The sequence below is a fragment of the Gymnogyps californianus genome, chromosome 2, assembly GCF_018139145.2.
Source record: "Gymnogyps californianus isolate 813 chromosome 2, ASM1813914v2, whole genome shotgun sequence".
Classification (NCBI taxonomy): Eukaryota; Metazoa; Chordata; class Aves; order Accipitriformes; family Cathartidae; genus Gymnogyps; species Gymnogyps californianus.
In genome coordinates, this window is record NC_059472.1 from 12,598,343 (window position 1) to 12,626,108 (window position 27,766).

The 27,766-nt window shown below is 41.0% G+C and overlaps 1 protein-coding gene across 1 annotated transcript in view; it reads right to left on the minus strand.

Moving 5' to 3' along the window:
• Window positions 1-280: 280 nt before the first annotated feature.
• The window catches only part of FER1L6 (fer-1 like family member 6), a 125,066-nt gene continuing 97,580 nt past the window's right edge, over window positions 281-27,766 (minus strand). Inside the window, exons 27-41 of the mRNA XM_050892928.1 lie at window positions 26,131-26,253; window positions 25,961-26,000; window positions 24,072-24,187; window positions 22,826-22,957; window positions 21,666-21,791; window positions 20,498-20,625; window positions 17,890-18,060; window positions 16,556-16,716; window positions 13,473-13,615; window positions 12,812-12,900; window positions 10,693-10,791; window positions 8,032-8,273; window positions 7,550-7,713; window positions 4,716-4,816; window positions 281-461 (exon numbers count right to left, since the gene is read on the minus strand). Of these exons, the coding sequence (XP_050748885.1) occupies window positions 281-461; window positions 4,716-4,816; window positions 7,550-7,713; window positions 8,032-8,273; window positions 10,693-10,791; window positions 12,812-12,900; window positions 13,473-13,615; window positions 16,556-16,716; window positions 17,890-18,060; window positions 20,498-20,625; window positions 21,666-21,791; window positions 22,826-22,957; window positions 24,072-24,187; window positions 25,961-26,000; window positions 26,131-26,253 (2,016 nt within the window). The remainder of the gene's footprint in view (window positions 462-4,715; window positions 4,817-7,549; window positions 7,714-8,031; window positions 8,274-10,692; window positions 10,792-12,811; window positions 12,901-13,472; window positions 13,616-16,555; window positions 16,717-17,889; window positions 18,061-20,497; window positions 20,626-21,665; window positions 21,792-22,825; window positions 22,958-24,071; window positions 24,188-25,960; window positions 26,001-26,130; window positions 26,254-27,766) is intronic.

Genomic DNA, 27,766 nt, shown 5'->3' on the forward strand with positions numbered 1-27,766 from the left:
AATTTACTTTCAAACTCAGTTTTAGGTGCAGAATCAAACTTTCATTGTCAATAAAGCTGCAGCAGTATGTTAATGATAATGTACATTCAGGCTGGGTCTGAATGAGCAGCCAAAGAACACGTTAAAATATTCTGAGAGCTCCAGTTTCTGATACGAATAGTTATATTTTCTTTTTACAAGGAATGAGGTGTTTCAAGTTGATTACTTCTGTATGCCTGACTTTTATTTTTAACTGAAGTGTTTGTATATGATTGGTTACAATGAGACCCATAACCTATGCTCATCCTACAACTATCCTATGACTGATCGCACCTGGCAGTGTGTAGATGAAGAGCACCAGGAAGACAACGAGAATAAGCAGAATTATGCCAATGATGATGTACTTCTTGTAATTTCTCCAGATCAGGTGATACAAACACTTGAAAGGATTTACAAACCAAGAGAAGGATGTGTCTGGTCGGCTACAGGGGAAGAAAGAAAAAGAGAAAAACTTTTGTAAAGGCAGATCCAGATATTTCCAAAGCTACCCCACTGCAAAGTATATATTTAAGTCTAAAAAGGACCTTTAACTCCTGGGAACCCACTACAGAGTTTAGAGGGAACTTCCATGAGCTTCACATGCTATTGGGTCACTCTTCTTCCATCTGTCCCCAAGCCCAAGCTCCACACACCACTTGGAATGAAATTCCAGTTCACACTTCATAACTACTCCAATTTAAGGCAAGACATGGCGTTCAAAATTACAGACAAGATCATGATAAATCCTGAAGAAGAAATGCAGACATCTTGAACTTGAGTACAAAAGCTTTCTAATCATTGCAAGGAATTTAGCATTGCAAAAGGAGTAATGAGCCATTACAAAAAATCTGATTGCTCAGTGATAGTCATGGTGCCATAACAGTCAGAGCCAGCTCAGGCCTGGCATACGGCCCAAAATGGCATATTTTCAGAAGGAAATTTAAAACAGGCCTCCTGAAAACAGGAGATGAGATGAAACCCAAAATCTAGGTAGTTTGTCTGGGTACATAAAGAAGAGCCACCTTCTTCTGGTGGAAAATATCTGCACTCCACAATCCTAAGTTTTTTCCAAATGTTGCCCCATGTTGTATTCTCCTCCATAACCGGGAGTTTCTTCACACTGTACAGCAAAGCTGGCTGCATACAGAGAGGAAAACAATGTTCTCCTTAGGAAAAATGTTGGTGTAGTCTCTGCTCTGGCATGCCACCCAGCTTGGGAGGTGACTATGCCGCTGACTTCAACAGCCCTACCTACCCCTGCAATATGCTGAGGCAACATCTGTCAGCTTTGTATGATGGGATGACCTGACGAGTACGGTGGTGTGGAGCAACATTAACACCTGCAAAATTGGGTGCAGGTTGTCTTTCTTATCCAATATCACTGCAATTGTGCAGATGGTGCAGCAGTAAGGAGAATGAAATTTAGACTGAGGGTCAGAAAAAGCAACGGCCGTGTCTCACTCCAGAAAGAGGCTTAAGGAATTTAAGCAATGTCTTAGTCATGTGGAGAATGCAGCATTCAGCATGTGGAAGTGAATGCCAATGTGACAGAAAGTCTGTAAAACTAAAAGGCCAACTGAATATCTTTTAATTAAAGACTGTGTTTTATACTGAGGTGGAAATGACTCAGAAATAAATCAACAAATAAGACCTCCAGGTTAAAAGGAATTATTAAAAAATGGATACTCTAAAGAGTAAAACTTACTGAATCACAGATTTGAGTAACAAAACATTAGTCTGCATGTTCCAACTACTTAAGGGCTTTAAAGATGGGGAAAAAAAGCCAGTATGTTGCTCATTTAATTTGTTTTCTTTGCAACGTACGCAATAGCATTTTGTATCAGTTATAGCAGCATATTTGTTATAATAGAGTGCATCCGGAAAAGCATCCTGTCTTGATCAGCAGAGATGAAGAGATGGATAACCTCATGGTGCTTTGGCCAGCAGGAAATTACACTCACTGCACCTTATTTCTCATTTGCATGTTTCTCTTTACTTCCCAGACATTTAATCTTTGTCCACCTTTGCTCTGGTACATTAAAGAGTCTGCTACTGTCTAGTAGCTCCTAGAAGATAATTTTGGTTTTGAAATATTTTGTTTCTTAATTTAAAAACTTAATTACACAAAACAATCTGAAAATTTCTTTGCTTCTCTGTGTAAGCCTGCATGATTAGCCAAAAAAAAGTGAACCTACAGTACTGGCATAAAGATATGCAAGTCCTGACACAAAGCTCCTTGAGATCCACTTCTTCTTGAAGAGAACTCATTTGAAGTGCAGAAACAGTTATCTGTTATCTCTCAGTTTATTTTGACTACTCTGCATGTATGAATCACATATTCCATCACCCGGGCACTGAGCTGGTAAACTTTAATACCGGCTTTATGGAACTGAGGCATGCAATGTCTTCAGCTATTAGTTTATTTTCTTTCCAGTAAGTGAGTGTCTAGCTAAAATGGTATTTACTATCCACATGCTGATATTGCTTTAGTAACCTTAGGATTTATTTTGCCTAACTTTAAAACTTAGCTGCCCAGCCTGGTCAGTCGTGGGCTGTCTGCATGTGGAGAGGGAGGACCTTCTGGAGGACAATTCAGCTCTTTCCCCAGCTCCCATCTTAAGATATGTGTGTTAGGTAAATGGGATGGCTTCCCCACCTGTACATGAGCAGCTACAAAAGGAGCCTGAATGGCTTGCTTCTGAGATGGGTAATGTCAAGTGAGACTAGCCCCACCCTATTTTTAATTTAATTGAGGCATACATCTCAATTAAGAGTAGAACTGGGTTGAGCCATGTGTTGGCTGTGTATTTCCTCATAAAAACCTGGGTGTGGATCCTCTCTGATTACTCAGTGCAAGATCTGGCTTCTGGGTCAAAACACCTCCAGGCTGGCTGTGCAGCAGAGAAGGGGCCAGCAGGCTAGTGACAACCTTTTGGCCCAACAGCATATTTGCAGATAAAATGCCCTTGAGGTGAAAACACAGGGAGCCCTGGAGCCCCAGGCTGTCTGGGGTGCATGGGCTGGGCCTGAAAAAATGAGAGGAAAATGAGATGGTGCCTTCGCGCATCTTGTTGACAACCTTCTGGACATGTAATCCTTCTGTTACACACTACACTCCCTCTTAAAGCTGCCTAGGCTGATTGCTTCCCACCACATGTATTTCAGAGCTATTGCAGTCCTCTCTCCTCTGTAAGACAGTGCTTTAGTTTCCATTACTGGGAATCTTTCAGACAGACATCTGTCAGGCAGAGCTCATCCTGCCTTTGGGTAAAGATGTTAGGTGAAATGATTGATTAAAGTCTTTCCAAGGCCAATTTTCAATAAGTCTTTGATAACTCTAATTTTCAGGCTAAATTTATACCCTTTGTAGGGGTATTGGCAATTCCACCTTTATGCTCTTTTCTCCTTTTTCATGTTTATCCTGAGATATATATCAAACCAACAAAATTAAACAGAGTGTGCAAGGATTACCATTATGATTAGCACTTGATTTTTAGAAGCTTTGGTAGCAGGAAATATAACATCGGTTTCTCTCCCTTTTTTTTTTAAATCTAGCTCATTACTTTAGTAGAACAAAGTACTTGAGCCAAAATAGATTAGAAGTACATTTTTTCTGAATGCAAAAATCTCAGCTGATAATATTTTTTTAAAGTCACAAATACTGAAAGATAAAATTCTCCTTCTAGATCATCTGCCTTTGTTAAACCACTTAAAATGTCCTCATTAAAAAGTCTCATGATGAAAAATAAGCATCTTCATTCTTTGATTATGAAGTCCAAAAAAATTAGAGATAGATTTGTTAAAGTCGTGTCATTCCTGTATGACTTGATTTTCATGTTTTATGTGCCTTTATCTGCGACTCATTTATACAAAAATAACTAGATGTATGCAGAGGTCAGTTTTCCACTGATATGTAGCAACTAAGACACCTTTAAATGTGTGCAAATAATTCTTAGAATCATAGAATCACAGAATCACAGAATCATTTAGGTTGGAAAAAACCCTTAAGATCATCAAGTCCAACCATTAACCTAACACTACCAAGTCCGCCATTAAACCATGTCCCTAAGTGCCACATCTACACCTCTTTTAAATACCTCCAGGGATGGTGACTCAACTGCTTCCCTGGGCAGCCTGTTTCAATGCTTGATCACCCTTTCGGTGAAGAAATTTTTCCTAATATCCAAAATTCTTGTTTCCTAATACTAAGACTGTCTCCTAATGGTCATATTAAAAAAGACTGGACATACGAAATATTTCATACAGTCATTTTAAAGCACTTACTTAAACATTAATGGCTTCTAGTTATCCTCTTAATATAACAAATATAATCCATCTGATCTTTATAGGTGACCAAACTGACGTGTTGGGTGTATGCATAAGTTATGACGGTTTAAGAGGTCATCATGTGCCAGGTCAGCTATGGAATGAGCCCATGTGTGAACTCTAGCTGAGGATAAACGTGCAGCAATGCAATTTATTTGGGCTTCCAGAGGAAGGCATTTCAGCTAACCTGGAAAGTGCTGCCAGCTACGAGTGCTGGCAGCCAGGCGATGCACAAGTTGGACAAATGGCTTGCTCAAGATTACAGCATGAAAACGGAGAAAAGTCAGGAGAGGCGCAAGGAGACCTGCTCTTCCCCATCTCCTGCTGAATGCCCCTGCCCCAGCTTGTTTAATGAGTATGCTCTTACTCACTTGGGTTTTTCCAAGGGCTCGGGCTCCTTTCGAGCTTTGCCTACTGGATTCTTCTCAGCTTCTTCTGCTGTAACTAAGTGAAACTCAGCTTCCACCTTGCCCTGGATCAGAGAGATCATATGTGAGCATTCAATTCTGGGTGATTATCACTAAATCACAGCAGGATACGGCTTGTGGAGAAATTATGGAACCAGCTGAGGGCGAAGGAAATCGATTAAAGGAAATAAGATAAAGTTTTTGCAGTTAAAGAGAAAGCACAAAGGAAAACCCAGGCACCAAATGGCTGACTTATGCTCAAGGACTGTGAGGAAAGAGGGGTAGGATGTTTTCTTCCAGACCCATAAATATATTTTCTGTTTCTTAAATTATAACGTAATTCATCTGAGAAGACCTGTCTTCTATCTATCACATGTCCTGGCAGAGCTGAATGGCCGAGCTGGAAGCTGCGCTGCTGACGTGGACGAGGTGTAGTCCACCAATGGGGGGAAATTCAGCCGGTCACAAGCGCTGGAGCGGTTGAGCTGTGGGGTCTCAGCTCACAAAAGGAAGATGGCTAGAAATGAGATCTGTGTGCAGAAAGTATCATGCAGTCCTAGAGCTCTGTTCAGGCTAAAAGAATAGCGGTTGGCAGGTGGATTCAGAGTCAATTTTCTTGATGGATGGCCAGAAGGTGATACTCAGAGCTGTGACAAAAGGACGACTTTGTTCAGCACCAACTTACTGATAATTTCTAGAATTCAGAAAAATCATAATGGAATATAACTGCTGGTTTACTACTTGTTTTCATTGTGATAAGCCATTAAAGCTTGTTGAGTGACCAATAAAATATTAGCACTTATAAAAGATCATGTCTGCTACACCTTGCAGTAGAAATATGTAATCTGAGTTATTTGGACTCATCAACTGTAACTTCTGCTATGGAAGTTAGAGCTTCCTAAATATGGGTTAAGTATTTGTTTTTCCCTTGCACTCACAGCAACAAATCTGTTGATATTTCTGCCTGTGTTAGGTTACAGAGATGTTCTTTCTTTTCCCTGTTCATCTAGGTACGTTCTTCAGTACTATCTCCACTATAGATTTAATTAGGCCAAAGGAAAAAAATTTAAGATTTCAGTGATTTAAAGATTCCAGTAACAATTAAGAGTGGGTCAATCAAATCAGTTTCATAAAATGTGTGATGGATGAAAAACAGACAAATGGCTTTTCATGTATTTGTTATTTTCCTACCCCATACCTTTGTGGATATCAAAAACTGAAGTGTTGTTAATCTATGGCTGGTGGCTGGGATTTAGCACAGAACTGGGCTGAAAGAAGGATGCAGATAAAAGGGATCAATGTGGAAGACAAGGGGATCAAGAGATGAAAGTGGACTGGGAGAAAGAGAATCAATTGTACTAGAGTTGAGAAAATGGAGGTAAAGCAGGGATTTGGGAATGGAGCCCATTCACTAAGTCCATGGAAAGTAGACAGTTACCTTCAATCTGAAGAAGACAATGAACTTGAAGATGGCACTTTTTATTAAAACATTCTCCTTGCTGGAATGGACAGAAATATGAAGGAAGGGTGTGGTTTAGGAAAACCCTTGGAGAATCAATGAAAGTCTAGAGAGGGAGGGAGATCCCCTAAAAAAGGGCCAAAGCAGGTGAATTTGTAGAGGGCTATACTACAGGAAGGTAGTTTGTAGCTCTTGGTCTGTGTCCCCACAGGGATCTGGATGCACCTAAAAAGACTCCAACCACACTAATCCCAGAACTGGGCTGCAGGGATGCCTGGGTTCGGGTCCAAGCTCCCAAAGTGCTCTGTGGCCATGTGAGCACATCAGCTTGAGTTTTCCTTCACTAGCTCACACAGCTCTGCTTCTTGCTCTGTTTCATGTAGACATGCCCCAAAGACCACGTGCAGAGTTTGCAGAGTTAACTACTGGGATGTACTTCATGCCTAGATACATGGACTCCACCTAGGAAACAGAGGATCAGAGCTGTCTTTCATTTACTCTGAGGATCCCTACACTGCTGTAATAGTACAAAGGAGCCTTAAAAACAGGGGAAATGGAGAAGTTGTGTTAAACACTGAGAATTTCGGTGTAGCTCCAGATTATACACAGAAAGCACTACAACATTATGAAGAGAAGCTGCGGCAGAAAACCCTGAGATAAATGGCTAGGTACATGCTGAGTGAGATTTACACCCTGCTGCAAGCCTTGTTATGCTAGAGGCTTTGGGTAAATGAAAATGTGTGTGGCAGCATTTATATTCCTCTTAGGAGGATACTTCTAACGTAACAAGTCTTGTAGAGTGTGGGGAAAGCTGTCATTGTCCTTTGCATTCCTTTATACCAACTGTATCCTGTCACTAAACTAAAAAATATTGGTTTATTGAGCACACTTCAACAAGAAGACAGGACTGTGCTCTTTCTACTTGAAATGTGTCACTAGCAAGGAGAATAATGGTAGACTCCAAAATCAGTTCCTTCGCCCTGGTTGAAGTGAGAAATAAATAGTAAAGAAATAAATAAGCAGGTGAGATTCCTCCCAGGATTTCCTCAGCTGACATAAAATTGGCTGGAAACACCGGATTTTCCACTCTACCCATCCAGTGCGCTGGGACATGAACAGTGGAAGAAAGCAAAGAAAAAGTACAAAGTGCTCTGGTTGCCTGGGATTATCTGAACCAAATCTATGGGGAACCACTAAAGCATTTGAGGGAGTCCTATGGATTGCCAGTGGTGGTTGTTCTTCAGATGCCATATCCAAAATAAACATCTGTCTGTCTCAGGATCTCAGCAGAGCATATCAGTCCCAGATAAAAGCTGTTCATCTGTAGCGAGCTGCCTACCGTGAGCTCCCCAGCCTTGATGAAAGGCCACCAGCCTCTGATGCGCTTCTGCTGAAATATGGAGATCTTGTTTTCTTCACTTGCTGCAACAACTATGCCAAGATCACAGCTCTTGGCTGTCTTTGCTGCTCGAGGGAACCCATTCAGGTTCAATTCAAGAGTGCCTGGAGGAAGAAGCAATGTGACAACACTCAGAGACCAGACAGACATGAAGGCATTCAAACAGCAGCTTCCAGATGAGATACATGGAGCAATGCAGCAGCTCTCTCTGTACTGTCAGTCATTCATTTGTATTGCTCTGGCATCGTCTCATCTGAGTTCCTAATTATTCCCTCTCCAAGAAATGTGTAAGTTTGCAATGTGGTGCTTCAGAGAAAGACAAGCAAACGTTGGGTCTCACACACCACTTTGTACATACCTCTACAAAATACAGGTCTGGCGAGACCTCACTTGAAGTTCAGGCAGATCCATTGCATACTTACCCAGGAAATCATCTGAAGAGAGTCTTTCAAAGTCCCACACCTGAAGCACCAGCTCAGCAGGTATTTTGCGCTCTGTCTTTTCCAAAGAAAATATGTTTTCTCTTTTACTAACTACCATTTGTTTCTCTGCTGGGAGATAGTGGAAAGGGAACACAAAGCGCCAGTTGAAGTTGCCCTCTCCTGTCAAGGAGTTGTAATGTACGTCTGTCTCCTGCTTGTCTTCTTCCAGGCCCTTTATCCACCTATGGCAAACACATAGTGGAAAGCACTGCTGTCACCAGGGGAGCTTGAATTGTGGTTGGCATTATTTGATTACAGGCATGATCATTTACTAATTCCTAATCAGTAGGAGGCAACACACTGTTCAGGACTGTGATACGCAGCAACAGCCCTGGCTTGGGGATCTTGGCCACCTCCCAGCCGTGGCACAGACTGCAGCAATGGCCAATGATGATCAAAAGCTGAGAGTGAGAACATGATTTTTGTTTTGATCAGACCCCAAAATGCCAGTTGGCTATTTGCTATTGGCCAAGATGTCTGCCTTCTTTGGGACAGGCAAAGACAGCATCAGTCATTTATCCACTACTAAATACCCTGTCTTCTTGTTGTGCCACACTAGTAAATTCTGTTTTAATGTCCCAAGACTGATTTAAGTGCTCAGTATTAGAGTCTAAATTGTTTGCACTTGCTGTTGGGGGGTATAAACATGGCATAAGTATGGCTGGAGAAGTCTCTCTGGTTTTTCTTGTGATTTCCTCTTGGTTTCTGCTACAGTGTGCAAAAATTCTGATGTGCAGTGCTATGGTACAAAAGGACAACGCTTTCCTAAACATAATCTTCTCTTCTGAAGAGCTCCACTGAGGTAATGATCCAGCTAGGTATGTTTTAGTTCTGAAGTCAATTTATCACAGCTTCAGTAAAGATGAGCATTTTTGCACTGCATCCAAATAGTGGCTTTTCCCCTGCAAGCCCCATTATTTCAAAAAGGAATTGGGAAAACCAGTAACGATCCCAAGCACAGAACTGGCCCTGGTGCAAATCAATGCGTGGTGACAGATTCAGTGCTACGTGCGCTGTCTGAACATAATGAGATTTGTGTCTTCATCATTAAGGCAAGGAAGCAAAAAGTTATCCACTCCTGGCTTTCCCTGTCAGACCACTCTGGCACTGATAGTGATGTCCTCATGTTATCACATAGCTCAGCACAAAGGCTGGCTTCTTATTTATTTCCTTGATTTCGCGCTGTCAGAGCTACTCTGCTACTGCTCTGAACACGTTAGTTTATTGCTAAGTTGGATATATCTGCGTGAACACCAGTGATTTCAGAGTATCTCCTCTCAGGGAACTGCAAGGGAAGGTTTGCTCAGCCAGTGTGTGCAATAACTGCACTTGCAGCACGCTGGGGGCCATATGGTTCTACGAGCGCATGCTTCACCTGGGCTAATATCACCTGCTCCAAAGGAGTGGTACCACTCCTGGTGCCCAACACAGCTTGGTCAGGGCTAACGCAAGTCTTCCTGTTAAAATGCATGTGGATATACTCTACGCAGGAGTAAGAGCTGCTACCAGACTGCCCTGTCCTTATGCTTACTTTGGATTTCTTATTATGTTCACATGATTTTCAGAACTTGTAAAGTGGAAAACATCCTCCCTTCCCTGCTCCATCAGTCCCAGTGCTCCCTCCTCCAGCTCTTTGCATTTGGTCATTGGCAATACTGAAACAGGTTTTTAGGGAAATTCATTTTTCCATATGCCTAGCGCTCTACAAATTCAGATTTTTCCAGGACTCCACAATGACACAATTCATATTGGCATGTTAATCTCACTTTCTACTCGTGGAAACACAGCAAGAAATCTAAGACCAGTCTCGCACCTGAGATTTCCAATACTTCCTACTGCCACTTATGCCATAATTTTCCCCACCCCTCTCTGGTACCTGCATTCAAATCCTGCTCAGAAGCAGAAAGTGCAAAGCAGTACTCCAAAACAAGCAAGAAATTTTAAGAAGTAACCTGCTACAGTCTCAGGAAAGAGCTGGTTTGAGTGTCAAGCTCCCCTTTCGCTCTATCTTTTTTCATTTCATTTATGCAATATGGTTTACCGATTATCCCAGTAACATCTGTGAAGCTGACAGACATGTTGTCTGCAGCAGGAAGGAGATGGAGAGCAGAAAGTGCCCATGTGATGCTCTCCCCAGCATGGCCATGGTCATTCACCCACACATGCTCCCCACTTGAGGTTAGAAAATATTTCCAACAGAAATAGCCTGGCAAACACCTGCTTTCTTGTTTCTAATGTGGTCATAATTCCCTTTTCTCTGAGTATGTCAAACCTCTCTGCATCTATGTAAGCTCTTACAGTTCAAGTTCTCTAAGTGTTTAATCTCTGTTTGTTAAACTGTGGGCTTGGTTCTCTTCTTGGGCCATCTGTGCCTGAGCGGGAAGTAACGACTCGTGTCACTTTACAGTTACTTGATTTTAAGAGGGGGGGGGGAAAAAAGAAGCAGTATCCAATATAGATGAGTAATTTGGGCAGGCATTTAGAGCAAAGTGCCAAGGTCACAGAAATAGCTTATCAGATATTCTCACAACATAATTTTTTCATCTGATTTTTGAATGAAATATTACATGTTCTTTTGAAGACAAGTCCTGAAGAACTTACCCTTTTACATAGATATCACTTGATTTTTGCCCCGTAAAGATATTTTCATCTTCTAGAATTACATCCTCTGTATTCCAGATTATTACCCTGAGTTCATAGCTGAAAAAGAAAAGCAAGTAGGCCTGTGTATACTCAAGCTCTGGTTAGACACTAATGTAAACCTCTATCAAATCATGCTTTTATAAAGTGAGAAATGTTGTATTTGTGCAAAACTCTTAAAATAGCATCAGCCTCAGGCCTCTTCTGTTTACAAGAGTCTAGTGATAGAGTGGGAATGGTGGCTCCTCTCAGCTCTTGGAGTACGCGGACGACAGCGGGGTCACTGCCAGCTTTGGAGGGATGGAAAATTCCTTGCTTTTTATGTGCCTGTTCCTTTTCAATTCTTTTCACAAAAATGCTGCAGTGAAACAAGGCAAAGCTGATCTGAACAACATCATCAGAGCAGTCTCCAAAACACTGAGCAGCTTGCTAATATAAACCAGAGCTCCCTGGGAGGTGCTTTTCAGAAGAAATGCCTAAAAACATTGTATTTGGTGCAATCTAGTGCATTAAAAGGGAAGAGAAGCACTGTTTAGAGATATTTTCATTTAAGCAAGTGCAATTATCTTTACAAGCAACGGTAAAAGGAATTAAAGTTTTCCCATCCTTTTCACTCCCTATACACAGACATTTATGGTGGCCATTCAAAGCTCTAAAAGCTTGAACTGAAATGTAGATGTTGCAGGTGACATAAAAAATTGATACTCAAAAATTTAGGTATGCCTTGAGTCATTGTATGAACTGCAAAATAAAAAAAAAACCACCTATGTTTGAGAACACCAACATATGATTTTTCTGATATGACATGTGTTGTCTTGGAAATAGCCTCAATCTCAGGTGTGAAACAGGTTGCCCCAGAAGCTACCAGATACCCTAGGTCATGGAGCTCTTAAGGAGATGTCAACCATGAAAACCAAGCCTCTGCACTAGCCAAAGAAAATTTTGTCTGCAATGCTCTGTCAGAGCCTTGTTCAGTCGAAGATCGTCAACAAGAAATGTTTTCACAAAGTGTTTGAAGTCTTACAGAGCCTGGAGTGTGTTTTGCTGCAGCAAATATGCATTTCTCAGCAAAATGTGTAACTCGTGTTTGCATGTTTCCTTTCTTTCTCATAATTAATGGTTTGGCAATATTTTTCCCTGCTTTTGTAGACTACAAAAATGGCAGCAACATTTTGGGTTTGTGGGTATGATTAGTTTTAAATCTTTTTGGATTGGAAAATGCTTGTTGTTAAGGAGCTTTATAGAAAGTTCTGGTCTGAAGAAAGTAATTGTTACACAGACTTATTTTTGTCACATCCTGACTTTTGTAAAAGGAAAGGAAAAGAAACAAGTTCTTATTGCATTGTTTCTTGTTCAAATATAAATAATGCAGGAATAGTACCTAATGCTGCTTCAGACATAAAATTCTCAGGAAAGGCCTTGCTAAAATATTGGAATAACACTGATACAGGATGGGCTGAGAACTCTGTTGCTCATTTTTGTGTTTCATTTACAAACATTCAATTAGCCTGAAGAACTATGTGTAGTGTTGCATATAAAGCAGCATAAGTATCTGTGTGAAATTTGAGAGAAGGTTATTCTAAATGTATCTCTCCTATCTGTTGCTGCTTTATGTGTTTCTTGATCTTATATTTGAACGAAGCGCTGGAAATCCAATAGGTGTAATACTATTGCATCAGATTAAAGATCTCAACCAGGGTCAAGTAAGTTATCTAGCTGAAAGAGGTAGTGAAACCAGAATTACTTCTCTCAGCTCAACAAGTGGATGCTAACATCAGAATTATTAAGGAACTCTCACCTCTAGTCACCTGCAATCTCTATATGAAAAAGGGATATCTTTCTAAAAGAGGTGTGTGATAGCCCTTGATGAAAAAATCACCAGCAGTTCTTTGAGTTAATGGAGGAGACCAAACTAGATGCTCTCATTTGACTTGAAGTCATGTGAACGTAAGAAAACTTTTCTCAGGATCACAGAAGTTTGTTGTGATAGTTCTTCTTATAGTTCTTTCCAGACACTTAAGAAAGACTCAGTGTTTGAAGACTTATGCCACTGTGCTGGGAGGAAAGCACAGAGTATTACCCTTTGGGTTTTCTTGGTGAAATGTCCACTGGGGGTCCTGGCAGAGGCATATCTTTAGGAAACATGTCGACCCACATCTGTACACGACCCTTGAAAACAAAGAGATAAACATCTCTGTAACCCTATTTTAGAGAGACTTTAAAAGGCTTTAAATGTAGTTCTGACATCCAAAACCACTGCTTCCTCTATAAGCACTAACCAGCTCACTATCCTGTAACTATGATTTCATCTATAAACTTACTATACGATATATTTTTTTCATACACATATTCTATCAATCTCTCAGGAATTTGGTGAAGTTGGAATTGAGCTCAAACATTGGCAACTTCAAGGTAAAATCCATATAAAAATAGTACTTGATGAACGGAAAAAAAGAACCAAAGTCTAAATACAAGCAGAGTTTGTGTTAACTTAATAAACTGAAGCATTTAAAAGAATGAAAATATGCAGTTACACCTTGTGTGATTACTGTGTATTTAGGTAACTGGCTGTATACATACATGTGTGACAATTTCCAGGTTGATACTGTACAAAGCCTCACGTATACAACACTTGCATGCTGTCCCTGTAAGTTTGCAGATACAAATAGAAATCACAATAACTGGAGGAAAGGAAAACTGCTCCTGGGTCTACCATCACCACTACCTCTGAGCTGCTCTACCTGTTCCATGCCTGGCTTATCCTTATGGTAGAGAGGTCGAGTCTCAATGTGCTCTGGGACGAGTCTGTATCCAGCTCCAGGGATTTCTTCCCAAGCACGTAAAACCTTTAAGGAAAGATGTTCATACGATTCAACTGGCTCCTCTATAGGAAAGAGTAAAACAAAAAGAACAGAGATGAATTACCCTTTGGTAATATGTTCCATTAATTATTAAAGACGATCATTAAAAATTTGCTTGAGTTAATAGGAAGGTTTTATGTATCCCAGCTAAGTAAAGAAGGGTCTTGAAATGCATTTAATTCTTGTAAATAAGGGTACCCACTGGGGTAACTAGAAGATTAGGACCTGGGCAGCAGTTTATCTGTAAAACACAGCGAATCACTTCACTATTACAGCAGCAGTTTCTAACAGGAAGATGGAAGAAACCTGTGAACTACTCTTTTTACAGAAAATTGCAAATGTGAGGCTTTTTTACAGCTCATGAAAGACAAGGAGACTTGGATTTTGACGGAGCTGACAGTAAATAGGCACTAGTAGTTATATCTACACCTTATTTTGCCTTGTGATGGCAACAGCAAAGACCCTCCTGGAGAACCAAATCACACCTCAAGAGAAGAGGGCTGAAGTCCATGGGCAAGCACATGTCACCTCCTGACCAGCTCAGCTTGGCCACTGGAGGAAGGGAGACCCCAGAGAATGGCACATCAAGGAAGGACCATTGCTAATATTGAAAGTAGGGTGGATATGGGAAAGCAGAGAAAGCCTTTGCAGCTCTTGAGCTTCTCTTTCCTCCCTTTTTGTGTGAGCTCCACACAAAAGGAACCCAGACTTTTGAAGAGGGATATCTCCTAGATTAGGAGAGAAGTAGCCAAGTGAGAAGAAAGTTAAGACTTCTTTGTGTCAGCAAACTGTTACCGCTTTTCCTACAGGTGTTGCTATCTCTGAGTTGCTGATAGGTGACAAAAGGTTTGTTTGGGATTTAAACAGTAGGTATTAAACCCTCCCTAATGGCTCAGAGAGTGAGGAAGGGTGACCCTGTGGTTATGAGTCCTGGTTCCCTCTTGTGTACCGACATGTGTTTGAGATGTGATGTATTTCATCTAATTTTAGCCAGCTAAAAGCACGGTCTTTAGCCTGAGCTACTCAGTCAGGCAGCCTCAATAGCAAGGACATAGATTGTCCCAAGATAACCCATATCCTCTCTAAGACACCTTTCTAAAGATTGTTTTCAGCCTCTGAAGATGCCTATTTCTTCCCATTGGCTACAGGTAGTCCTAGACTACCTGGGAGTAGTGGTCAGGCAGTTGGACTAGATGATTGTTGTAGGTTCCTTCCAACTGAACTATGCTATGCTATGCTATGCTATTCTATGCTATTCTATTCTATTCTATGCTATTCTATTCTATTCTATTCTGTCTAACTTCTATGCTCCTAGAGCACAGTTAAATTATTCTTTCCTTTGCAATTTAAAGCTGGATGTAAGGCCCATATCATTTTCTCCACCTGTAAAGTGGAAATGGTACTGCTTCCCCTTTTCAGTACTCCTCTAGAGCTCGAATCTGTGGTCTTTCTTAGTTTTACAGATCCAAATGATGACCAGCACAGAAACCGAGCAGGAAATAAGGACCCAGATGTACTTGTCACAACAGCAATCTGGATAAGAATTATGCAGAAGACTGTATGCTGTAAACTATTTCTTTATAACATGTTGAAAAACTCATGTACATAAGTACTTTGGACTTTGCCATCTGGTTCTGTATTTCCTTGCTTCTGGTTTCCATCATCTTGTCTGATGTTGGTTTGTCTGAAGCTCATTTTAGTGAACCAGAATTCTGATCGCAAGATTTTGTTGCTGGTAGTCACACTCAGTTGTCTGCTAGTGAGGAAAACAAACAGCAATACTGGAGTCATAAATCTCTCTCAGGCCAAGAAACCAAAAATGGATCAACTCTTCTCCCTTCAACAGTGCTACCTGAGCAGCCTTCCACTTGAGGTGTGAGCTATATTTTGTAGCTGCCAAGGGGAATTTGCTCAAAGACGAATAAACACAGGTAAGGGAGTAGAGGTTTCCCTACACTGCCACAGTGTCCACTACTGTCTCCAAGACCAGCTCCTTTTGTTCCCCCTTTAAAGTCTCCATCCTCACACCTCTTTTCCTTACCCTAAGTATAAAACCGAATCATAGAGTGGTTTGGGTTGGAAGGGACCTTCAAAGATCATCTCGTCCAATGCCCCTGTCATGGGCAGGGATATCTTTCACTGATAGCTCTGTCCCACTCCACCCCTATGTGATATGGACACTCAACTTCCTGGTAGCTTTGACTTCTTTTTAATCTGGGAGCTCTGAAAGCAAGTTCTGTCCTGCCCTTTGGATTCATGGACCCCACAGATACCTGGATTTACACAGCGCTGTGTTAGTGCTTCAGAAAAGCAGTCAGAGTGGTAATAACCAAGAGGAGTAAAAAACCAACAGAGAGGAAAGCCAAATAGGTAAGGTAGGACTGGCAGGTAAGTGGCCTGGAACCTAACTGTGGTCAAACAGAGACTTGTCAGAGCTTGAGTAACTCACTTCACATCTGTATTTCCCTTCCCCCTTCTTCTCACTTCTTGGGTCTGTCTACACTAGTGTTTTAGTTTAGACAGGGAATGCTTTTTTGAAAAGACTCACATTGACTTCCCATGCTGTGTGGAAGGATCTCAGAGCGTGCAAGCTGCACTCCTTTCAGATGAAACTAAACCAGAAGACATGTTCCAAGAGGGTCCCCTGCACTCCAACCAATCCTGGGCATCCCATCCTTGGGATCAGGCAGGAGCTAGTCCAAAGTGTCCCCCAACACCTACCATGGGGATGTCAGGTCATCAGCAATAACTGTCTCACCCTGCAGATTCTCTGCAATTAAGCTACAGCAATAGCTAATATAGACACAGCCTTCATCACCACAGTTATATGAGTATTTCAAACCAGAGACAGGTTCCAGTTATCTGACTTTAGAGTGCATAGCACAATGGGGCCCCAGCTACAGCTTGAGCAGGCTCTTGGTACTGCTACAATGCAGTTGAAGAATGATGAACTACTTCATTACCGTCCTCATCTTCTGTGAAGACTGTCTGTCCCTTAAAGACTTTTGTTCCTACTTGTATCTCCCCTGGCCGCATGAAGGGTCCACTTATTCTGTAGTCCTTACACAACTTCGTGAGGATCTCGCTTGGCTTAGTTGCATCTCGCCATGCATTGTACCCTTCTCTGCAATGAGGGAACAGAGAGCGAAGAGAAATGGGTGAGGTTTTCCTTCAGCAAAGTGCACCAGCAAATCAGGACTTCCCATGCAGAGATTTGCTTCGTGGTCAGTGGCCCTGACATCTGCTCAGCCAAACTTTTCCTTTGAATTGTCCAGCACTGCTTCTTACTTGAGAGATCCTCTCTGTCTGCTCAGGTCCTGGGGCCAACCACGCCTTTCCCTTAAAACACAGGAGAAGTTAAGGCAGCCTTACCCACAGCTTAGATGAAGTAGCCCAGGCATTGGCATGCTCCCCAAGAGGAAAAGGACCAGAGCTCGTTCCCTGTTCTACCTAAAGGATTCAAGTCTGCACATTCTACCTCTATTTAAGGAGAAGTGTTCTGCGGCTTCCACATGCAGAGGAGAAGCTGAGATATTAACTGGGACCTGGAACAAGTACATAAAGAAACACTTCACACTGGAGACTGAGCTGGCAAGGGAAGTCTTAGGGTTTGGTCTGTGCTCCTGGATTGCTTTTTTATGTTGTCCACCCTTTGTTTGTAGATGAAATAGAGGAACAACCATAGGAGAAGAACCCCAAGCCCGCATGTCCCAGGTTAGTGCCCCACCCCAGGGCAATGGAGTTATTTTAGTTTGACTTTCTTGGCATTAATCTTTGTGCACAACGTCCTTGAGAGTGCAGCCATACGACAGGGACGAGGAGCTCAACACCGCCACCCTGTGACCCACCTCTGTTATAGAGGCCATGCCAGCAGCCCCACTCTGCTCCCACTCCCTCCAGTGCCACACCAGTCCCACTGGCCTTACTGCAATCACTCCAGTTGCAGCTGAATAATGGAGAGCAGAGTAGAGCCCTGTCATAACTTCTTTGACAGATTTTTTTTCCATTTGCCCTTTATGCCTGTCCAAAGGCAGTTTATCAAGCAGGTATGTTACACGTAGGCTGTTTACTATCTAAAATACTTGGTGAACAGTGCTGTTAATTTTAAAATATCCACTTCCGACTGAGGCTGGCAGCTACGCAAAGCCACTGCTAAGCTCTTTGGCCAATTTTAATTAAAATACCTCCTGTGACACTGTTGGGCTGGACAAAGCATAATATTTAGCCACATCCGGAACTACTTCTTCAAGTCAAGTCACTCACTGTGTGCTCTGTTACTGTCTGAAGAGGTACTTACAGTTCATATTGACTTTGTAACCCACAGGTAGCTCGATGCCTGCTGTAGAAACGATTTTCCAAATCAATTTTAGTCTCTCCAATGAGATCATCTGTCCCCACGAAGTCATGGTCGTAGATCAGAACTGTGAGCAAGGAATCTTTGGGGAACGTAGCTTGGATTTCAAATGATCTACAGCAAAAATTGAAACCTACTTGCAGTCAAATCAGTTTTGAAGCCTAAAAGACTAAGTTAATGAACACTGTGCAAACAACGTGTGGACAGTGTCTCTTCTAATAACCAGTGGGGGGTTTTGGTAGTGTTTTTTGTTTCAATGAAATATCTGAACATACTGGAAACACACAGTGCGGAAGTATTCTCTTTCTCCTGCTTCCCTACCACCCCCTGTACAGTTCTAAGATCGTTCCTACCTACAGTAGACAGAGCAATGGGACGGAGCTGGTCAGCCGCAATGATTTATCCTGAATCCAATAGAGGTGGAAGTATGGAAATTACAAGGCTAACGAAGCTGTATGTAAGAGTTTTCACATGCCTTTCAGAACCCCCAAAAGGGACATCTGAGTCTTTTCTGTTTTCTTCCAAAAGCTCCAGGTTAAATATTGACTATAGGAATCTGGGGGCACCCAACAAAATGATCAGGCAAAAGGTTTAAACAAGTCTCAAAAAAGCAAAGATCAGAACTCCCTTTTCACTCTACATTTTTCAGGGATAGGAATCGTTGCTGTTGAGATGTTTAGGGAAGCTGAAAAGATAAAGTGATTTTAAAAGGGATTTGACAAATTAGTGGAAGACAGGACATCCTCATCAGCACAACACTGGCTCCAGATTTCTCCAAGGCACAGGCAAAACTGAGCTTTGTCTCCTGAAGGATGAGTTTTGTCCTTTTTCTCGAAGTGGCCAAAGTCAATTTTGTAGCAACAGCGCAGCAGTTTTTTGAGGAGAGAGAAGTTTGGGAACGGCCTGGGATTGCTAGAGGTTGGTGGTGCCTTGCTGACCAGGGCTTCTAGGATGACAAGAGGTGGTTACTATGACTGATGCTACTGCTGCAAAGGAGTTGCTGGTCCAGTCACCACAGTGTTGCCACTGGCAGCAGCAGCAAGGACTATCCAAATGAACAGCTCATTCCTGACCTTGTTTAAAACAAACACAGTGGCGATTTCCCATTCCATCTATATGCATCCATAATGGCTGTGCTTTACAGTTTATCATAATGATGGTTCAGTTGCAACCTCTACTGAAGAAGAGCTTAAATCACAGAAACTGAGATGGCATGCTATGGAGGGACCACTCTGTTCTTGTCTTTTCTCCTTACGCTTTTTTCCTTCAGTCTCTGCTTTTGCAGACAGGACCATGGCCTAGGGGGCTTTCAGTCCAACGCAGTATAGTTTCTCTGTCTTAAAGTTCTTATATAGTAACTCCATCCCAATTCAAAACATTTTCAGCCTTCTTAAAACAGGGAAGCTTACTGGCAAAAAATCACAGCTATTAGGATTAACAATATAAATAAGTATAAAGCATTGATAATACAAAGTTGAGTTTACTGACAGCTTGCCCCTGGCTCCCCCATTCAGAAGGCTGTGTGGGTTCAAAAAACTAGTTTTTTTGTCCTAGTCCTAAAATGATGAGATTTATTTGGCACTTTCTTCAACCTGAAATAGCAACAAAGACTGTGAAATCACACTTTACTGTGCTGATATTTATTTCACTTTAAACTTAACAATTGCATTAATTTGGACAGACAAGATCATTTGTTGCCTCATTTCCTCTCATGCATCATTTTGCAAAACCTCTCACAGATTGCATTCCGTGATGTGTTTTGACTGGTATGAAAATGAAATAATTTATAATCATACAGGGTGACACCAATTCTCAACGTTTTAACCAGCAGAATTACAAAACATCCAAACAGGCAGAAATCAGCATATAACAAACACTTTGTAATAGTAACAGCAATAGTGGTGGTGTCGTGGTTTAACCCCAGCCAGCAGCTAAGCACCACGCAGCCGCTCGCTCACTCCCCCCCCACCCCTGGGATGGGGGAGAGAATCAGGAAAAAAAAAAAAAACTCGTGGGTTGAGATAAAGACCGTTTAATAGGACAGAAAGGAATGAAAAACAACAATAATGATAATAATAATATGACAATAGTAATACTAAAAGAATTAAACTACACAAAGCAAGTGGTGCACAATGCAATTGCTCACCACTCGTTGACCGATGCCCAGTTAGTTCCCGAGCCATGATCCGCCCCTCCCAGCCAACTCCCCCAGTTTATATACTGGGCATGATGTCATATGGTATGGAATAGCTCTTCGGCCAGTTTGGGTCAGCTGTCCTGGCTGTGTCCCCTCCCAACTTCTTCTGCCCCTCCAGCCTTCTTGCTGGCTGGGCATGAGAAGCTGAAAAATCCTTGACTTTTAGTATAAACACTACTTAGCAACAACTAAAACCGTCAGTGTGTTATCAACATTATTTTCCTACTAAATCCAAAACACAGCACTATACCAGCTACTAGGAAGAAAATTAACTCTGTCCTAGCCAAAACCAGGACAGGTGGCAAGTGATAAAGCAGAAATCACCCCTCAGTAAGAAAATAAACCATTACTGACCTTCCAAATACTGGATTTAGCTGCTTGGGGATGTAGTTTTCCCTGTCTTTAATTTCTGTGTTGCCCAGTCTCAGCACAATGTAGGGATCTGACTTGCCATCTGGATCAGCTGGGCTGAGGTTAAACGCCTGTTAGGAATAAAGACTGTCTTCAAGAAGCTTGCTTAAATGCAGCATGGTCACAACACAGGACCGTGGGTTTCCTGCCCAGTCCTGGGTGTTCTGGAAGTGCAGGGGCTTTGCTTGCCTCATGTAATATAAAATTTGGCATTTAGATTTGCAGGCTACTGGGAAAAGATGATCTGGAGAAGAAAAGAGTTTGCAAAGGTGGAGAAGATATAAGTGCTGTCCCATCACTAAGATGGAAAAAGAGATGAGCAGGAGAGGCAACGCTGAGGAAGAAGCTGGCTGCATAAGTGCATGTAGGATTCAGGAAAGGTTTCCCAAAAATATGGTCCAGATCCTTGAACACTGCAAAACAACTCTTCAGACTGTATTTACAAGATGGCATGGAAGTCTTTATATTCTGGAAATAAAGCAATCTCTTCCTATTCTTCTCTTCTGTTTTGTTTGCCACTGTCTCTTTGCATGCCATTCTTCCCCTCTTAGATCACCTGCAACTCTCTTGTTTCTCTGAAATACCAGCTCCTTCTACCCCTTTTACTTCTTGTGCTCTCTCATCATCTTGTCCTCTATATTTCTATCTCTTTCTCCACCCCATAACTTATTCACAACATCTACCACTTTGATTACATGCAATTCACAGCCCTCAAAAAATATGCTCCCATTTCCCCTTACTGAGGTTTTGTTTAAATGTGTGTCATTTTGGAACAACTCTACTGATTAAAACTGGCTGCGTTTGCATAATGTGGCTGGAACAGGTTGTCCATACTATGTTAGTTATGTCTCTAGCCCTTTCAGTTTGAACAAGTAAAGTGATTCTCCAGTCTTGTGATTTATCATGAGGAATACGTAACATTTTCTACTCTGAACACGCATTTCTACAACATGAAACATTGTCTGAACATATTTCAAAATATGCAAAAAAAAAAATTCTACCACATGGATGACGATTTTCAGAAGCTTCACTGCAAAGACACTGGAGGTAAACTGAATTGAAAAGAAACGTCCAAGTTATTTCAAGGTTAAAAGAACATTTTTCTACTTACTGCCACAATATAAATCCTGATGAGGACTTTGACAGAGTGGTTTGATGGTATCCCTTGCAGGATGCGGGGCTGCCCTCCATCCAGCAAGCTGCCATCCTCAGGACTTGGGTATATGCAGAAGGAGCCCTGGTAATACACTATCTTTTAGGTCCCTTGAAAACAGATCAAGGGCAATACAAAAACAACCCTTTGAATGCAAATAAAACATCATTCATGTAGCCTGTGCTGCAGCACATACATATACATAACACATTTTGTGGTACCACTCAAAGGGAACACAGGCTTCAGTGCATTAAACATCATATTTTAAAATGTCTTTGCTCTATAATATGGTACTATCATCACATATAGATGATTGCAAGAAGTACTTCCATGCTCTTAGCTCTCTATTTTATTATTTAAAGGACTAACACCTGCAGGTGTTCTAAATCTATTTTTCTTCATATTAATATTCTAAGAATAATATTTTGCCCTTAACTGTATATTTGCAAATTGATAATTCCACTGGGGTAGTTTCACAACAGTGTGACTGGAATCCAACTGTATTTTTGCAACCACCGTACAACTCATATAAATCAATATTGACTCATGCTGCTGAGTAGCTCATAGTGCCTGAAAGCAACTAGCAAGTCATTTGAACAGAAATTTGCATTGCAAACTAATTGAGGTATCAATGAGTTTAATCAATTCCTCTAAATCCTTGAAATCCTACTAACATTATTCATGCTTTGAACTATGTTTTCAGATTGCCTAATGGTGCCCTGGATCAGGCTGTGGAATTGTTTCCAACTGGAGTAGCTGTAAGGGCCTCCATTTAAATTACTGAAAATTACACATAAGGTGATGTAACTGATAGTGCAGTAATAAAGTTGCATTAGCGGAATCTGGACTACATAATATATCTCTTCTTCCCCTTCTGTGATTTAAAACTTTTTTGTAATTCCTTGTTTCAAAACAACAGTGAATACCTGGTGCTGGATGCTGCTTTCATCTATCAGAAAAAGAGAAAGGAAAAATATGACTCTGGATCCAATAAAAGAGATAATTCTATTTACAACAGACTGTCAATGTCTTTTTCTTTCATCTTTGGTATACCTGAAATATGCATGAAAACATAAAGTCTCTAAATTATTACCTATTTAATCAACATTAAAGCTTACCTTAAATTTTCCTATTATTCTGTCTTCAGAGTCAGCATGGACTTCGTCATTAGATTTTCCTCTTAAGAGCTGGAAAGTTTTCACCCAGTCCTCAAAGTTATTAAATTCACTCTCCAAGTCTCCTTCATAAATCTTTGAAAATAGAAGAATGCTTATTTTTTGCGGTGCAGTGAATACATTTATAGCAACTTTTTTATTACAGGATGACTAGAAATCCATTTTGACTCAAAATTCAGATTTTAATAAAACCAAGGTTTTGCAAAAGTCCTTGAGGAAAAAAGTTAATTTCCCACTTAAAACAGGAGCAGTTTTGTCCTTAACCGAAGTCCTTCCCAACTACTGGAATAGCATGTTAATGCAGCAGGTAGAAGTGGCTCTAGAAGGGCCAGAATGAACATTCGTAAGCAGTGGTGTGGGTCAAAAACTGTGGATGTGCTGCTCTTTGCTTCTGTTGCCTCTCTGCAATGTGCCTTTGATGTACTGACCCATTCTGTTACGTTAATGTCTCAGAACATGAGAGCAAAGCAGACAATAATAAAGTGCTGTGGGGACAGAGCCTTAGAATAGGTAAAAAGACCAAATAATTTTTAAAAGGATAGGTTTTTTTCCAACACTCTCCCTCTGTAATTTATGAAGTGTTATTCAGTGTGAAATAGAAGGGCCTAGACTAGTGCCACCTCTTAAAAAATGGAAACAGCAGTTTCAAATTCCCCTTTATTCAGCTACAATCTAATCCAATTTCAAACCTCCTCATCTCTACAGTCATTTTGCATGACCCATATAGTTTTCCTTTAATTCCTTCCATTGTCACCCAACCAAATCGAATGCGAGCTGAATATTACCTCTCCATAAGGGAGGATGCACCAGCAATTGCAGCGATGCTTTCCATACCCTTTTTTAAGTCATTCTTAATAGCCTGTAATATTTCCAACATGAAATTTGGAATTTCCAAATTCAGTGTTTTACAGGTGAACAAAACTGAATTTTCACTTAAGTCTCTCTGGGTCTGTCTATACTGGTAAATTGAAGGTCTGAGGCCACAGCGGGCCACATCCACCCTACGAGACCCTGGTTTCCTCTGGGTCCCATGTGCTGATGTGCATTATCACTATCATTTTGTGTGTTTTATTCATTTTAAAGCATCTGAAATAAATGTAAGGAGGGTCTGCTAAACTCAGCTGCTGATGTGAAGCTTTGGGGAGACAGTGAATAACAGCCTTACCTCTCAGCCTTGCTTCTCTCTTACCTGCAGTGTTGCTAGGTTTGGAGTTTCTTTCTGTTTATTTTTCAATGTCTTATCCTTCTTCATTTTGTCTGGCTCCTCTTCTATGATCAATGCAATGTGGTCAGAAGTCTGCTTATCTGCAGAGATTTGATGACATCATGTAGGTTTTAGTGAGCAAAGCACATCAAATGCTTCAGATGATAAGGATGCAAAATAAATTTTAAAGAGTCCCCCTCGCTCCTTCTCTGTTCATTCTTGTACTGCCAAGCACAGAGTCCTCTTTTCCCACCGCTCCTCCCAGGCAGAGAGGTGGCATTTTATCCTCTCTGTGGCTAACAGTCTTCATGATGAGCTTGGCGGACCAAGTGTGATAATGTCCTGTATAACTCCTTCCCGTTGGCCGTCTCCCAGAACACCCTTTTCCTTCCTCTCTGACTCCTCCCAGATGCAAACTAACAGATCTTAACAGCTTTCACATAAAATTTAAGGCTTATTTAAAACTGGAAGCTGCTATTTAGGCTGACTGGTACTTCAGATATCAGGTGATCCAAGTCCTTCTCTGCTCAAAGGTATCACAAAATAGAGTGTAAACTCACCTTATGAAAGCCTAAAAGTATGAGAAATGGGAGGAAGTATCTGACCAGCCTCAAGCCAGACTCCAAACACTGAGAGGGGACTTCCCAACAAAAAGAGGGTGAGCCCTCAAAAATGGCACTGAGATGGTTCAGTTCTTTGGCTGAAATCTGCATTCTGAGTTCACTTTACTTTCATTTTTTGAGTAGTTCATGTAGTAGTTCATATTTAGAGAGAGAGAGATGTATATATTATATCAGTGCTGCCCTGTATGTCTAATGCTTATCATCATAGGTGAAAATATGTAACAAAAACTATCAGAAGAGAATTTACAAGATCTGAAGTCATCAGTCAAAAACAATATGCCACAACTACCTGAATAGCATGTGGGCAGATGTCACAATGTCAAGTAAATTTCTAATTCTAAGGGACCATCACACCTTTGTACAACATTTTCTGTCTAAATATTTCCTCCATGTGGACAAGTGAGTTTCACTCAGAAACTGATCTCTACCTCATCTCTCAGCAGCCCTGATGATCACTGAAACACCGTCAGCTGCTATTCCCAGAATGATACCATCTGACATTTAGGTCATGTCTTCCTTCAGCGCAATCTCAACACATCCTTTAAAATAGAAATCACCTCAATCACTGGTGAAGTGCAGTCAGCTCTGGCATGAGAAGATGCTATCGTTTAATTCTGAATAGCAGCTCTGTGTAAACAGTAAACATTTGTTTTCTTTCCCAATCTGCTCAAGCAGTCACATTTGTCCAAAAAAAAAAATTTCTAGAGATCTGTTTGATTGTGAGAGGACCTGTTGAGCCATGGAGTATACAGGTATGGAGACATATATACATACACACACAGAGCCTATTTCTGGCCAATTCTTTTAGGTTCTCGTGCAAAAAAATTTCTGCTAGAACCTGAGCTAGACACAAAGCTTTTCAGCTATGGAAGTAACACACGTGACTACAGAGTCTCCTAGCAGAAGCTGTTCCTACATCATTGATCCTGAAATGGATTCAAAATTGAGAGAAGCTTCTTTTTCTGAACCTGTTACAAATGCAACCTAAGATTAGGATAGCCTCCACCTTCTATCATCTAGAACTTTGACTTTGCAAATCTTTGTGCATGAGATTTGAATGACAGGAAACTCATGTTAACCCAACACCGCCTGTGAAGTTTTAACCTACCCTCCATCTGATCAGCTGTAGAGGAAGGAACCCAGTATACTGGCAGTACTCTGTTACCTGGCATTAATTGTTGATGGTAAAATAGTAGAGAAGCAAAGTATTAGTAGCACAAAATAATAGAAAAATGCAAATAATTTACTTACTGTCTTCAGGTTTTCCCTCACTGGAAAAAATTCCTTTTGCCTTTCAAAGAAAAAGACAATGGACAAACTCCTCATTATGAATGTAATACCGAAAAGGAATCATTCAGCTGTAAATCTATTTTTACAACATCGCTCATCCATGAGAGTTTTGGGCATGCTGGGTGACTTACCTTTTGCATTTTGAGCACAGAAGCATAGTATTTTGACCACCAGTCAATAACATTTTCAGCTGATTCATCTGCAATAGTTCTTTTTCTCCTCTTTGTTGACCGCAGGATGAATTTTTTCATATCCTACCAAAGCATGGGGAAAACACTGTTGAACTCTAGAACTGATTAAAACTAATCACCTGACTGATGACATCAAGCATAAACAGACGTATATGAAGAAAATTTCAACCTCCAAGAGCTAAATAAAATGCAATATGAATTAGTGTCTCTGTCTTTTATTCCAAGACACTTCATCATGACCATCATATTATTAAAGCTATATTACCTACGATGATGCCAAAACTTTGAACATTTGAGACATTGCCACAGGAGCAACCCATACAACAGGCAAATCTACACAGAGAAATAGATAATGACGTTTTAAGGGATGCGAACATTCGGATACAAATTGGTTTCTACCACTGAAGTCTGCAAGTATTTTAAGAACTCCCATTATTACTTTATTGCCTTTTGGAAGAAGAAAGAGTCCAAACGGTTGCTGCAGTTTGGCTGTTCTCTTCTTACTAAAGCTAAGTTTAGCTAAAAGCTAAAATCTGATCCTGAAGATCACCCGCTCATGTGGCAAAACTTACTAACTTCATTCTTGCCTGAAGATTGGCCCTTGTTAAATAGAGTGTTTCATCCTATGCCCTTACAGAGAATTGTCAGCTTGGCTGGGGAGGCTGGAGCAAAGATAGATAATTAGGAATAATAGATAGATAAGTGGGAATGATAATTAATATAACACAGATGGTTAAATTACGGGGTTCATTAAGGACTCTTTTCTTACTATGCTTTGCTGTCATACATTAAAATTGTTCTGTATCAGATGAAAGATCCAGACTGGTGTGTACATCTAGGGAACAAGACATCCCTGCATTTTCTTTGACCTCCTAATTATGAAGGATGCTGGAAACATCTGACCACTGAAACATCAAAGGTTGAAGAAGCATGCTTTATGTAGCTGCAGAGACAGCTTCTGAAATGAAACTCAGTCCTGCATCCTCTGCTTTTATTGCTGTTAATAAAAGAGTGATTGTGATGGGAGAAATTGCAGAGAAAGGAGGAGCATGTGCATCTGAAAAAAAAAATAATGTGTACAATCTAGAGCGTATACTGTACTGCAAACGCCATGCTGACCAGAATTGCCTTGTTTTCCTGTACTTTCCTATCTTCTTCTACCCACAGACTAACACCAGTTTTATGCTTTGACCGTAAGATCTTTTGGAAACAGACTTTCTGCTCCACATTTGTACAGTATCTCACACAAGGGGGCTTTCATCACTGCCTAAGTGCCGTGGACACAGACAGTCATTCACAGTAAGAGTTTTGCAGTTAAAAGTAGATCGTTCAAGGCCAGGAAAAGCAAAAATCCTACTACTCCAGTAGTACTTGCCCATGAGATGACCATCTAGCACAAAAGGAAAGAAAGGAAGTATCTATTAACAGAAGTAATGAAATTATGTGGGGTCAAAGCCGCATTGCTAACTAGTTCTCTCAAGGCCCAGCAAGATAGTGTGCGTGTTAACATCAGTACCCAGAATCTCTAATCCTGAGATAAGTAAGAGATTACCATCTTATAAGGAAGGGCTAAAGT